Source organism: Canis aureus, chromosome 15 (assembly GCF_053574225.1).
Source record: "Canis aureus isolate CA01 chromosome 15, VMU_Caureus_v.1.0, whole genome shotgun sequence".
Classification (NCBI taxonomy): Eukaryota; Metazoa; Chordata; class Mammalia; order Carnivora; family Canidae; genus Canis; species Canis aureus.
This window is the reverse complement of record NC_135625.1, coordinates 62,944,322-62,959,928: the sequence shown is the minus strand read 5'-3', so window position 1 is coordinate 62,959,928 and position 15,607 is coordinate 62,944,322. Positions and strand designations below refer to the sequence as shown.

The 15,607-nt window shown below is 39.7% G+C and overlaps 1 protein-coding gene across 3 annotated transcripts in view; it reads left to right on the top strand.

The window, feature by feature from the left end:
• Nucleotides 1–15,607, top strand: part of TPK1 (thiamin pyrophosphokinase 1) — a 325,016-nt gene that overhangs the window by 258,173 nt on the left and 51,236 nt on the right. Inside the window, exon 9 of one of the 3 annotated variants that reach the window (XM_077850271.1) lies at nucleotides 7,861–8,953. The exons of the other annotated variants lie outside the window; for them this stretch is intronic. Coding sequence (XP_077706397.1) covers nucleotides 7,861–7,889 — 29 coding nt within the window. The 3' untranslated portion in view covers nucleotides 7,890–8,953. Of the gene's footprint in view, nucleotides 1–7,860; nucleotides 8,954–15,607 lie in introns of those variants that run through there. 3 annotated transcript variants of the gene reach the window in all.

Genomic DNA, 15,607 nt, shown 5'->3' with positions numbered 1-15,607 from the left:
TGGAATATGCTGAAATGGTGCTGAATGATTTCCTTTGTTGTGTGTGTTCTGAAGTATTAATAATGCCTTGTGCTTTGTGCCCTGTACCTTTGATTAGAACAAATCCCAGAACCTTTTACCTTTTTAAATTGTTTTTAAAACAATTTTGATGATAAAACAGGAAATTCCAGTCAAAGTACAGATTGGTCTCATTGATTTGGAAAAGTGGACAGCAGGTTTTGCAAAGGATAGATGGATCTCAAAGGGAATGGGAACTGATTCAGATTAAATTGTTAGAAGAGATCTTTGGGGAGGCTGACATAATTTTGCAGAAACTTCTTAAAAGTTTGAAACTTGTCAACCTTTCCCCCGAAACACATGCCAAGATTTTATCAACCTCTCTGATACTGCATGGCACAGCAGTTTATGTTCCAAGAATCTATGCCATTGTAGACTACAGGGTATATTTAGAATATTTGTCAGAATTATTACTCAGTTATTTCCAGCACTTTTCATATCCTTTAATTTTCATCGTGGGAACCACAGACATGAAAATGCTGGGGCTTCATGTCCTAGCATACTTAAAAACAAATTCTACAGTCATATAATTGAATAAGTAAAGGAAAGGAGCCAGGAAGAGGAGGCAGAGACATCAAAAGTAGAAGCAAATGATCAGCTAAAGGACTGTAATGTTTGAGGCCATATTCTAGCTGATGTTTTTAAAGGAGAGGGCTTTAAGGAAGTTACTGTTTGCCCAGCACACACCCATTATTAGGGCAGCTTTCTTTTATGGCCGCGTTTCATTTTTGATGCCAACTAGTGAAGGGGAGCTTGGCGGCAGAGTGAGGGCTGGTGCCAAGAAGACCCGAGTGATGGGGTGGTTAAGGCTTAGAAAATAAATTGGCAGCCCTGCCTGAGAACAAAAATAATCAAAAGAATTGCCAAGAACCATAAAACCAGGGGAGTAGGGATATGAAATGCATCAACTTGATTTTCTGAACATGGAGAAATATTAAATCTATTCTAAGTCTGTTATGATATCCATGTATTTTTCTGTATTACAGGAGTTTCTGTATTATAGGAATTTCTATTTTGCCTTAGGGCTATGAATAGGATCAAGTCAGATCAAGCTTTTGTTTTGTTTTTTTTTTTTAAGTTTGGAAAAACATACTTTTCTACATGGTTTAGATAATTTGTAACTTAGGTGTGTGTGTGTGTGTGTGTGTGTGTGTGTGTCCCTATTGTTGAATATTTCCTTTGATGCCAAAGGCTCATCATTTATATGCTAATTTGTTCTCTTGGGAAGCTATGATCTGTCACAATTACAAACAATATTTGAAGAGAAATCTTTTGTAACAACTATTAAATGAAACAGCACATTCCAAAAAGATGGTGTAGCATCTGCAAGAATATGTCATGATAAGTCAGAAGTATTGACGTAGCTCAAGTGCACAGTAGAGGTGCTGATGAGAGATGCTGCTAGAAATGTAGGTGGGGTCAAATCACGAAGGGGTTGTGAACTGTGAGAGGAAGTCTGGATTTGTCTGTAGGCAGTGGGTCGAGATTGTGAACAGAGAAGGGAAACAATCACCTTTGTGTTTAATGAAGATGACTCTGGAATCATTGTATGAATTGGATTAGAGAAAGATATAGTAAATATTTTTTTTCTTTTTAAAAATCAGTCGGAAGAAGATGATTGGAGTGGGTTGGGGGTGGGGTGGGAAAAAAAAAAAAATCAGTCCAAATAGGAAACTAGAACCTTATGTCAATTATCTAAGCATTCAAACACAGCATTCCTTTTACTCTAAGGGTAAGATCTGTTGAGTGACTTTTTTTTTTTTAAATGATGGCTGCATTTAATATATTATCTTTTTCAGTATGTACCATTGACCTTTACAATTCCAAGTTCAGGGGTGCCTAGGTGGCTCAGTTGGTTGAGTCTCCATTTCTTGGTTGTGGCTCAGGTCGTGATCTCATGGGTCCCTGAGATCAGTGGTCAGGCTCTGTGCTCAGAGGGGAATCAGCTTGGAGATTCTCTCCCTTTGCCCCTCCCCCTGCTTGCATGCTTGCGTGCGCGCTTGCTCACTCTCTCTCTCTCACTCAAATAAATATTTTAAAAATTTATAAAATTCCAAGTTCAACTCCATGTCTGCTCATAAAAGAGTGTATTCTCATCTTTAGTCACATAATTTGTGGGATGACTTGGTTCTTTCCAACAAAAACAAGCCTGGAAGTATCTCTTATCTTTGTAAAATGTCCCAAATCTGTTTCTGTAATTTATTCTGTCCTGTGTTCTGTCCCAAACAGATGATCTACCAGTTTCTTGCTTAAAACAGGGTCATGCGGGCAGCCCGGGTGGCTCAGCGGTTTAGCGCTGCCTTCAGCCTGGGGCGTGATCCTGGAGACCCGGGGTCAGGCTCCCTGCTTCTCCCTCTGCCTGTGTCTCTGCCTCTCTCTCTCTCTCTCTCTCTCTCTGTCTGTCTCTCTCTCTCATGAATAAATAAATATAATCTTTAAGAAAAAAAGAAAACAGGGTGATGCAATTTAGAGGACCAAATATACTATCAGTGAAGTCTGTGGACATTAGAAAATCTTCACAATTCCAGCAATTGCACTGCTGGGGATTTACCAGCAGTGAAAGATACAGATGCAATGAAACGCCGGGACACCTGCACCCCGATGTTTCTAGCAGCAATGTCCACAGCAGCCAAACTGTGGAAGGAGCCTCGGTGTCCATCGAAAGATGAATGGATAAAGAAGATGGGGTTTATGTATACAATGGAATATTCCTCAGCCATTAGAAACGACAAATATCCACCATTTGTTTTGATGTGGACGGACCTGGAGGGTATTATGCTGAGTGAAGTGAGTCAATCAGAGAAGGATAAACATTCTATGGTCTCATTCATTTGGGGAATATAAAAAATAGTGAAAGGGAATAAAGGGGAAAGGAGAGAAAATGAGTGAAAATATCAGTGAAATAAGTCAATCGGAGAAGGACAAACATTATATGTTCTCATTCATTTGGGGAATATAAATAATAGTGAAAGGGAATAGAAGGGAAGGGAGAAGAAATGGGTAGGAAATATCAGAAAGGGAGACAGAACATAAAGACTCCTAACTCTGGGAAACGAACTAGGGGTGGTGGAAGGGGAGGAGGGTGGGGGGTGGGGGTGACTGGGTGACAGGCACTGAAGGGGGCACTTGACGGGATGAGCACTGGGTGTTATTCTGTATGTTGGCAAATTGAACACCAATAAAAAATAAATTTATTATAAAAAAAATATTAGTGAGGGTGACAAAACGTGAGAGACTCCTCTAACTCTGGGAAATGAACAAGGGGTAGTGGAAGAGGAGGTGGGCGGGGGGTGGGATGACTGGATGTTGGGCACTGAGGGGGGCACTTGGCGGGATGAGCACTGGGTGTTATGCTATAATTTGGCAAGTGGAACTCCAATTTAAAAAAATTTTTTTAAATCTTCACAATTCTATACCTAGAACCACACACCCACTCTGCTGCATTTCACACTACCTGCTGCTACTTATAGAAGGATTATACTTATAGGTAGAATTCAAGTATTACCTGTAGAGATGTACTTATGTAGATACCAACTGTTCATTGATGCTTCATTAAGAGTGTATGCCCTATAATAAATGAAAAGTGGACACTTTTAAGAACTTTCAGTATGAAATAGTGTCCTATCGCCATTATTTTTCTAGTGATTAACTTTTCTAATAGCTCTGCGAGATGTTTTTCTAATCAGTGCACATGAGCCATCATCAAAACTAGAATTCCTAATTCTGAGCCAAAACAGTTGGAGACCAACCAAATCAGGACCTTTAATAAGGTTTATGAGGAAAAAAAAATCCATCAATCATTCATTCCCTTCCCAGGTCTGCGTACATTACTGAACAATTTTGTCAAACTTTTTCTACTAAAAAACCTTTAAGAAATTTGAATAGTATACCTATTAGCATATAGTATTATCTAATCAAAATATGATTAGTGAGGGTGAATCAGCTAATGTATTCATAATTTTAATCGTGTTAACAGCTCTGAAATTGGCTGATAATTGCTTTAGAATTAGAGGTTCTAATTTGTACATTGGTAATGTGTTTCCAATCACCAGCCAATATAATAACAATAATACATTATATTTCTCTCTTCATTGAGATCATGATGGACAGCTGAGATAGGATCTTTCCACCAGAACTGGATATCTAACTTTTTTCCTTAATATTAAAAACTTCTGAAGTTTCTGAAGATGGCAAGGCCATGTTTCGCCTACACTGGTCAAGCCTCTCCTGTTTTCTGTGGTTTTAATTCAGGGGAAGTCTGTGACCAGGAGCAGCCTCCTCCATGTCATTATCACTGTCAGCAGTTCCCTAGGTAATATACCAAGCAAAAATGCTCTGTACCCCACTGAAAGCCAAAAGCTTGGCCACATAGTTTTATCCATGTTTATGGTAGGCATCCATCAAGTTAATATAAATCAGAGAGACTTCAGAGAAAAAGATTCCATTGCCTGTGAATATTTCTAACAATGTGTTTTAAACCTATAAGGTCAAGTATGTTAACACAGTGATTTTAAACATTTTATTAAATTGCAAAACCCTTTGCTCAACCACAATTTTACCTAGAACCGTAAACCATAAACGTAGATAAGCAACTGTTTTGTTTGAAGTATAATACTGCTGTTACAACAGATACTAACTTATCACATACTTTTTTTTTTTAATTTTTTTTTAATTTTTATTTATTTATGATAGTCACAGAGAGAGAGAGAGAGAGAGGCAGAGACACAGGCAGAGGGAGAAGCAGGCTCCATGCACCGGGAGCCTGACGTGGGATTCGATCCCGGGTCTCCAGGATCGCGCCCTGGGCCAAAGGCAGGCGCTAAACCACTGCGCCACCCAGGGATCCCTCACATACTTTTTTTTTAAGTCACTGAAATGAATTCATAACATTGCACATACAATTCTTATTTTGGTTATGGCCTCTGCTTTATTTTTTTCTGCAAGAAATAATAGCTAATAAATACAAAGTGAATACTTCAGGCTTCCTGAAGTGTCAGAAACTCTTTTGAGGCACGTCTATGAATTGTCTTCTATAATCCAGCAATGTGAAGTAAGTTTCGCAGGTGAGTAACTAAGGTATAGAGATGAACTTTGTTACCTGGGGTCAGGAAGCCTCTAAGCAATAGAGTTGGAACAGACCTCTGGCCATCCGATTCCAAATACCACCTCCTACTAAAGGTAAAAGTAAACCTTCACTAGGATCTCAGAATTCACAGGGCTGCTATAGAGAGGTTTTTGTCAGACATATTTGAAGAGAATCTTGTGGAGAATTAGTTGCCTTATAGCTTTCTGATAAATTAGCCCACAGGCCAGGGGGTTTGTCTTAGTACCTTCTTTTTTACCATTTGAACTATTTTTGAAGTAAATGAGTGTATCAACCATGGCTGCACAGTGGAATCACCTGGGAGGTTATAAAATGTACTGAAGCCTGTACTCTTCTGTTCTACATGTGGAGGGTCTGATTTAATTGGTCTATCTCCGTTGTTACCTGGATGTTGTATTTTTTTGCTTTTTGTTTTAACTCCCTAAGTGTTTCCTGTACAAAGTTAAAAAGGGCTCATTTAAAGCTAAGCCACCTTTCTGCTGTGATCATGTTCTCACAGAGGGCATACATGAGATGGGTATACCTGAGAGTGGGATGGGCTACTCAGGTCATTCCAGGTTACGTTTTCCATGCCTATCACTACATGTTTTACCAAAGGGTGGTGGGCAAATAGACCACCTGGGAATATGGAGTCATTTTTTTCCTTTTTTTTAATTTAAATTTTGTTAACATACAGGGCAGTATTAGTTTCTGGAGTAGAATTCAGTGATTCATCATTTTCATACAACACCCAGTGCTCATCAAAAGTGCCCTCCTTAATGTCCATCCCCCATCTAGCCCATCCCCCACCCCCTCCCTCCATCAACCACCCACAGTTTGTTCTCTATCACTTATGGCTTGTTTCCCTTTATTTTTCTTTTCTTTTTTTTTTTCCTTTTCCCTCTTCCCATATGTTCTCTGTTTTCTTTCTTAAGTTCCACATATGAGATCATATGGTATTTGTCTTTGACTTATTTCACTGAGCATAATATCCTGTAGTTACATCCATATCATAGCAAATGGCAAGATTTCCTTCTTTTTGATGGCTGAATAATATTTGTGTGTGTGTGTGTTTCTGTGCATGCCACATCTTCCTTATCCATTCATCAATCAATGGACATTTAGGCTCTCTCCATAGTTTGGCTATTGTTGTTAATGCTGAGTCTTTAAATGACTATTCTTCTATAATTCCACAGAACCCAGTTTTCCCCCAAAATCCTCAAATGAGCTCTTGAAAAACACTCTCAGTTGGTCCTGTTCGTTGTACATATGTTTTATGACCCCCTAGCTTTACACCTTTGTGATATGAAAAACAATAAAATCTCAAGTTCGGACAAGCACTATTTTGGATAATAGAACACAGGCCTGGAAATGTTAACATTCAGCATGAAGGAAGCATCTTGTTTGTTTATTTAGCAGTAGTGGCTAAAAAACCTATTCTTCATATGGGTCTCTTACTATTTCTTTCATGACCCACACAGCTGCTTTCAGCTAGAGGGCATGCCCTTAGGACTATGGCAGAGCCAGATGATTAGTGTCTGGGCAGGCAGTGGGGGCTCGTAGCCCTAGCAACATGCAGGTACATACATCCACCCATACATGTACAGGTCCATAGAGATGGGGAGGGAAGGGAGGGAAAAAAAGAGAAGATTGATTTACATGCCTATCACTACATGTTTTGCCAAGGGGTGGGCAAATAGATTAGCTCTCTTTTCTGTGATTGCATGTGCGGGCAATCATGCTTCCATCTAGAGTAATTAAACATATTCATTTGTTTTCTCGGAAATAACTAAAAGTAGATTATATGCCATGAAGCGATTTTCACTTCAGAAAACAAATACTTGTTTAGTAGTAGAACACCAACTCCCCCAAAACATTCATTCACTCCTCTTTCCACTCCTACTAATTTTGGTGTGTTCATTTTTTTTTTAAATCATGGCTGTTGAGTTCCAGTAAGTTTACTTATGCTGTGATATTAAGGATGTTCCTTTTATAAATCACTAATTTAAATTTATATTGTGTTTACTCCTTTTTTCCCTTTTTGCATTCAGATTAAATGATAATTTTTTATATAACTTTATATTTCCTGTAGATAAGTTTTCTTTTTTCTGAGGATTTTGTTAGAACATGGATTAACAGAATCCTTGGAAGCGTGCAGACAGATAATTGCCTAGGAAAGATATGAATGGAGGAGGAAAAAAATAACCAATGTGCTCAAAATCAAAGCCTTCCGGTCGCTGGCGGTAGAGAGCAGAAGAGCAGAATTCTGTCTTGGATAGCTCCCCCATTAGTAACTGTGGACTATGAATGCACAGAACAATTAGTATTGAATCAGGGAATCGCTAGAGTTGTACTTAACTTTTTTTTTCAATTAAAATATGTCATGTGCAATATTAAAGTAATTGAAATTACTACATCAAATGATACACTGACCTTATAGTAAATGTGTAGAATTCTCTAAAACAAACTTCCCAGCTAGCTGTTCAATAAAACCTTGACGCATAGGGAAGGAGAGTAATGTGATGCTTTGGCAGTTTATTTGTTGGTTTTCTGATCCAGGCTGTTGCCCAGCCAGGATTCTGAGAGCCCTGGGGTCCTTGTTGGATTCCTTTTAATACTTCAACCTCTAGATAATTGAAAAATAAAATCATTGTGGTATACTTGAGGAATTGCAGGTCAGGATTGATAGATTACATCCTTTCTCTCTCTTTTTTGTCCAGATTGTCATCCTGCTTTCTCGTCATTCTAGCACCCTCACTGCTTCTGGATCTGAAACATCTGTCTCTGTATTATTCTTCACTCTTTATTTCTGTCACTGAGGTTCAATTGGCTGCATGGACAGGAAGGATGAGAGGCTGCTTGAAGCAACAAGCTCCACACAAGGGGGAAAAAAAAACGCATCTCTCCACTGTCAGCTCCTTAAAGTACTAACTGTCTCAGACAAAGGCCCAGAGAGACTGCCAACCTCAGTGGCCTAGGTGAGCTAGCATTCATCAGCCAAAAGAGTCTGGCAAGGCATCTCCTTCCGTGCAGAGCATAAATAGCCAAGAGGGTGAGGACTGCAGGGCAGCTGTGTCTTTTTAGCAGTCTAATGGGAGAAAGAATTTCCTTCATGGGAAAGCTTTATCTTGACAGTCAAATGGCCCTGATGATCAACTGCCAGGCTGGCCCATCCCTCCTGTTTGTTTCAGGATTTACCTGTAAAGAAATAGCCAGTCTAATGAAACCTGCTTATTGAACATCTGATCAGCTATGACTTGTTTTCTAGCCTGGTACTTGGGCCAGGACAAACAAGTGTAATTCAAGTGTACGGGAAAGAGAGTAGTCTGATCCTACGACGGCAGAGTTTGAACTATTTTGCCCCAGTTTCTGCAGTTACATTACATTGGCCATTAGCAACCCCTGCAAAAAGGTTAATCAATCAGTCCGTCAATGCGAAATAAAATAAAAGTCTGGGATTCAGGACCAGAAGCCTTGACCTTTCTCCTCCTTAAATGCTTTAGCTGATTTACAGCAGTTCCTTGCTCCAGACCAAGATGACAGACGCCTTTCTTCGCGCTATGGTCTGACTGCGGTACGGCGCCTCTGTCTTCAACCCTTTGTCCTCTACCTTCAGCAGACACTAAATCTACCTCCCTGCAGAAAATTACTTAACTTCCTGGGCCGGGAAGTAAAAAATCAAGTGCCATAAAAAAGTATTCTTTTGGTTGAGTCAGACCCAGAATCCACAGGAATGATTTATTATGAATCATTTTATCAATGAATCACTTGTCCACTTCAAGAACAGACGTTGTACTCTGCCTGGCAACAAGCTAAAGTAGATACAGCCAGAGAAACAGAATTATTTCAGCAGTTCAGCCTTTGTGGGACGTAATACTTAACAAGGATGTTTTAATTAAATTACAAATTAGAGCTGTGTCTTGCCATTGCAAAGTGATTTCTGCTTTTAGAGCAAAGGTGGTTTTCACTGTACCCAATATGATCTTTTGCTGTGTGGGGCAGAGGTAACAAGGCCTATGAGCAAAGCCTCATTGTTGGACCTGCAGTGCCATCTACAGAACAGATTGAATAATGTAGGTTCCACTTCTTAAGCACTTGAAATAAGGCAGCCACAAGGGAATTCAGCTGTGTATCTGTTTAGAGTTTACAGGAGGACTTTGTTACTACATAAAGAAAAGGTTATATGTTTGCAAAATGCTGTTATCCTGCTTAAGTCTCTATCATATTCCTCAGGGAATGGAGTGTATTGAGTTTTGGGGGCTTCTTGTTTTTTGTTTTTGTTTGTTTGTTTTGTTTGTCTAATTAACTGGAGCACCCTTTTGTTTCAAAAGTCCATTTGAATAATCTCTGTAAGATGTAGTATTTTAACTTTGGTTACTTTGGATAGATTGCATGGGACTTAATATCAGTCTCATGATTGATTGATTTATTATGTCTACTGCTTATATCCATCTCTTCCTGCCAGAAGAACATACCTTATTTGCTGATTTTTCTTAAGAACCTAGAACAATGCTTGCACAAAAGCAGGTAGCCAGACACTTGTGTGTGAAGGCATCAGTAGCACTGTACTTTGCTAGGAAGAGGACCAAATACCAAACGTGGAAAGTCATTTATCTGTTTTGAGTCTTAGGTCCTTCTGTTTCAAATAGGATCCAATATTCTTCCCATCAGTCTGTTATGAAAAGCAAATGAAATAATGAATAGCAAAGCACAGTAAGCTGTAAGGTACTATATAATTTAGACATTTCCCCTAAATATTGTTTTTGTTTTGTTTTTGATAGATTACTAGAAATGTAAAACATTTAAAACTCCCTAAATCCCCCATACTTTTAAAATGTACATATCTGGGCCCCAGACCGTGTAGGTTGGGACCTGGCAGTTGTCATTTTGTAAAAAATTCAGGTGATCCGGAAGCACACTAAAATTTCTGAACTTCTGGCATGGAAAAGAGGTGGTAATCGAATTGAATCTAAAATAAAAATGCTTCTTTAATATTATCCCCCCTGCAAAATTACTTCCTGATAGGAAGCTGTTTCTGATAAAATGTAGAAGGATAAAATGTATTTTCCTTTCTTTGTTATAAGGAAAATACAGAAAAAATGAATTGATCCGTTATTATTTAGCTTATGGTAAATAGCTTATGGTATAGTGTACTACCTCTTAAAATTTTGAATATAGACATATGTAAATAAAGATTCCCTTAAAACATTAAAAGTATTGTTAGCAATTTTATATATATTTACAAAATGTAGAATATAAATGTTGTTAATTTTAAAAGGAAGCAAAGGACAAATCTAAGCTTTTGTAAGACTGATTTTTAATTTTAATTTTATTTAGGAAATGCCATTGTTAATTTGTGTGCTAAAATGCTAAAATGCTGTACAGTATATTAATATGTTTTAGCATATTACAAAAATAGTTAAGTCCTTAGCCTTAAGGTTATTTCTCTGCCATCCTCTTTTCTTCAGCATTTTTTTAAGGAATAAATGGGAAAGATCGTATCTTTAAGGTGAACAGATTAACCATGCAAGAATAAAAAAAAGACGGGGTTTTCTTTTTTGATAATAGATTTATAGATAGATATATGCTTCCATAGCATGTAAGTATCTCTCAGGCCACTTAAACATGTTTATACTCATTTTTAGATTTGGTTTTGCTTTGAGGACAATGTCTGTATGCTGTGACATTATCTACCCAATAGCACTAGCCTTATTGTATGAATGAATGAATGAGTTGTTTAAAACAAAACCGGAGTACTTTGGATAGTGGCAAAAGCGGAATTTGCAAGCAGATGGTCTTAGGTGCAGATTCTGGCTCTATCTCTAGATATCTTCCTTTGACTCATTTTCTGAATATTATATACACTCATGTACTTATCAGTTATTCATATATATTCATTTATATAGTCTTTTTGGGGAGAGGGTGTCCATATACCAAGCACCACTATGCCATACTGTCAAGGATAAATTAAATCCCAAGAATTCAAGGGCTCCCATGACACATTTGGGGAGGGGGTCATAATATAATGAACAGGTAAAATACAAGTATGACAAACAATCAAGATAAGTAGATACCATGATAAATGGCATGGAGGAGATGAGCAAATTAAAAATAGAGTAATTGAGGAAGGTCATACTAGCTTAGGTTTCCATGGAAGGTCCTTTTGAAGAGGTGAGATGTAAAGACTGAGAAAGAAGTTGGAATGCAGAAAGCTGAGGGGAAAGAATTCTGGACAGAGTGGAAGGGAGAGGGCTTGGTGTATTGGAAAGCCAGAAGAGGGGCCTGGGATGGGGAGAGTGGTTGAATGGGGCATGGCTATGAGATCAAAAGGGAAGCACCAGTGAAGCCTTGTCAGCCATGGGGGGGTGTGTACATTCTGTTCTGAGGTCAGTAGGAACCCATCTAAGGGCTTTAATCAGGGAGTGGTCCTGACAAATGATCTACATTTGTAAAAGATGACTCACAGAGGTGTCATTACACCTCCAAAGTATTTTTTGAATCTTCCCCTCACGTCCAATTCTAATACTCCTGTCTGAACTGAGTTCCTCATCTCTCATCCCATCTACTGATTGTCTCTCAGCCTTCAATTCTATCCCTTCCAGTGTGTCCCTCACAAAACTGCCAGATCAAACTATCCAAACTATCCTGTCACTCCCCTGAAACATCTGATGTGTCTCCTTTGTGTGCATGTGAGATGAAGTCCAAGCTCAGTAACCAGCTCAGGAGCCTTTATGGCCTGGCCCCACTTTGTTTAGAAACAGTTCCCTGTTCCTCCCAGCTTGTTCCCACCTCCCTGTCTTCCTATACTTCCATCTGTCCTTGCTCTTTTGGACTAATTCCTCATTAAAAAAAAAAAAAAGCCTTCTTGTACTCCTTACCCCTATCTCTCACTACAATCCAGAACTTACCGTACCATATTTCTGTTTAATGGCCTTATCTGCCTGGTAGCCAGGGGGCTTTCTGTAAATATAGGGTAGAGATTTGGAGCAAAGACAGCCATGCCAATGAATGAGACGTTGGCTGAGCGCCCAGCTAGCGTTGGAGCACAGTCTTCACAGACAGCAGTTGCTAACCAGGTCATCATTCACTTGCCTTCTCCTTCCTTTCCCACTTGTCCCCCGGGTCTGTCTGGCAGACTCCCGTTCCTTCTCCTCATGTGCACGTACTCTACACAGGGCACTCTGCTGGTCGGCCTTGTAAACAGATGGGAAAATCCTGGATCTGTCTCCAGAGGACTTGGGCTCTAGTAGAGGAGCTGGAGCAGATTCCACAAAGAAGCAGCAGCTATACAAATATGTAGGATGAAGTGATAAATGAGATTATGGATACAAAGAGCTAGTCTTGAACTGAAAAGAAAATCTCACCTCATTTATTTCTTGGAAAAGAAAACTGGAGAAAAATTTAGCATTACTAAGCCTTCATTACTTTTCCAAAATATCCTGCAGCGTGCTTACTAATGTATTAGGAAATTCTCATGAATAAGTCACTCTAATGTCACATCTCAAAATATGTGAACAAAGGGTATTTTTTCAAGTTTTTGTGCATACTTAATTTTGTATGTTACCTCTAGGAAATGTGTATGCGCGCGTGCGCGCACTCACACACATTATAGGTTTGATGTGCCATAAATCCCATTACTCTTTTAGATAGTCTTAAGTGCTGATAAATGAATTAACCTATTTTTATTACTTAAAATATGTTAAAATGGATTCTAGTATGAAAGTATTTTAAAGTTTGAAAACATGTTTCTTAAGAAAATTATTTTTAATGTACAACAGTAAAATCCATTCGGGTTGGATCTTACACATATCAGAGCTCTATCCTAATTGGCTTTACTATTATTTGTTTCATTTTTTTCTCATAAATCTAAAAACATCCAACTTCTAAGCATTTAAGACATAAGAGATTGTCTTTTCCTCCCAAATAAGTAATTTTTAAAAATTCAAGTTCTGAGAAACATCCATTTAAATGTCATTCATTTTTATAAGCATATAACTCGCACAGCACTGATTTGTGATCTCAAGAACACTGTAGCCCCTCAGAAGATATGTGATCTTGTATGTACATCAAGAATGCAGGCTAGAGGGATCCCTGGGTGGCGCAGCGGTTTGGCGCCTGCCTTTGGCCCAGGGCACGATCCTGGAGACCCGGGATCGAATCCCACGTCGGCTCCCGGTGCATGGAGCATGCTTCTCCCTCTGCCTACGTCTCTGCCTCTCTCTCTCTCTCTCTCTCTCTCTCTGTGTGACTATCATAAATAAATAAAAATTTAAAAAAAAAAAAAAAAAAGAATGCAGGCTAGAGGGCAGCCCCAGTGTCGCAGCGGTTTAGCGCCGCCTGCAGCCCGGGGCGTGGTCCTGGAGACCCAGGATCGAGTCCCACGTCGGGCTCCCTGCATGGAGCTCGCTGTCCTTCTGCCTGTGTCTCTACCTCTCTCTCTGTGCGTCTCTATGAATAAATAAATAAAATTAAAAAAAAAAAAGAAAAAATAATGCAGGCTAGGGGATCACTGGGTGGCTCAGCAGATTAACGCCTGCCTTGGCCCAGGGTGTGATCCTGTGTCCTGGGATCAAGTCCCACATCAGGCTCCCTGCATGGAGCCTGCTTCTCCCTCTGCCTGTGTCTCTGCCTCGCTCTCTCTCTCTCTCTCTCTGCCTCTCATGAATAAATAAAATCTTTTTAAGAAAAAAAAAGAATGCAGGATATAGGAAATTCTGTTATGTGTTCCAGAAAACATACTATAAGAAATACATACAGGAGAAATCATGTCATGCTCTGGACAGGCCTCACAGTTCAGGCTTGAGTTAAGCTGGGCCTTAAAAGTTAGGTAAGAGGAATAGATTTAAAAAAAAAAAAAAGAAAAAAAAGAGATAAAGGGAGATAAGAAAGGAGAATATGAACACTCGTGACAGGAGGAAGAATATATAAGTACATGTGGAAGCAGGAATGAGCATGGTGGCAACTGAGCAACCCACCTTTCCTCCTTCTTCTTAAAATACCCTGAAACCTAATTATCCTAGTGTTGAAGCTAAAGATAGGCCTGTCATAGACCCCGGTGAAGGCAACTCTGGAGCTGCCTCCTAGAGAAGAGAACTGAGGAGTACAATGGTTCAGCCTCCTTCATTGGTAGGAATAGACTTCTGTGTGGGATGGGGAAGGGGTGGGAATATGGACCTGAAAATAGCACTATTCAGCCCTGACCAAGGCTTCCAGTTCCTTGAGCACAGTTTTTATCCAAGATGCAAACAGCAACTAATCCTTTTAGCTGAATAACAAGAGAAATTCAGTTAGATCCATTTGGGATAGCTTGACAGTTAATACATTCTGTGCCTCCTCTGCACTCCATCTCCACACACACACACACACACACACACACACACACCTACCTACCTCATCCCTCAGTCTAGAGGGTTTGGTTTAAAATCGTAAAATTGCAAAGGCTCAGTGTAATGTAATTCCCCACCAAGTTTTTATAGTTACGTTAACATCATCCAGTAGCAAGTCCAGAAGTAGGTGAGTTAGGATTTTATCCTTTAGTAACATCACTTTGCTATCATCTGGGTGTTATATTATTTAAATATTTCTTTTCTTACTAAAAGAAATTGTGTTTTACAGAACAGAAGTTTGAGAGTTTAAGATCCTTTGCTATGTACAGTCAGAAGGATAGAAGCACATTAATGATGTAGCAAGAAGTGAACAGAAATCAATTCATATATGTCTGAACAATGATGTATGATACTGAGTTAAAACACACACACATACACACAAACACACGATTGTGACAAGAGAGGCATGGAGACATTTCCAAAATAGAGGGAAAAAAGAAGCGTCGTCAGTGCTTCTAGTATTATTTATGGTGCTCCCCCAAAGGATGGCATGGATGAAGTGAATACCAGAAACTTCAAGGCCGATTGTGATCCTGGAAAGAACCTGATGTAGAAACCACGTAGATGAAGCCTGGGATGGGGGTGGGGCGGGCAGGGAACCGGTAAGGAAACGTGAGGAGGAGAGGGGGTGCAGTGGTGGAGAGGAGCCAGGGAACCTGAATGGACATGTAAGGAACCTCGCATCTTCGTGTATGCACTTTGTGTGGTTCTAGGGATAAAAAGAGAATATCCTTAAAATCCCAGTCCCAGTTATCCGATGCCACAGACGTGTTCCTTTGCAGGTCTGAGGACGTGGGGCGTGGGATGACCCCTGTCCTCTCAGTGCAGTGATTTCTGCACTGTCCTCAAACGCATGCCGCGGGGGGACAGCGCGTACTGGTCGTGTCCCCGCCACATGAGCAGGCGCAGGCAGAGGCGGCCTGTGCTCATCGCCCGAATGTCTCTGTGGTTGCTGACTTTGAACTGCTCACGGGTGGTAGTCGCTACAGGCTCTGATTAGATAAATGGATGCAAATGGTAATTGTAACTGATGAATGATTGATGATGGCTTTGTGTGTGTTTCATGCTGCACCCGTGGAAG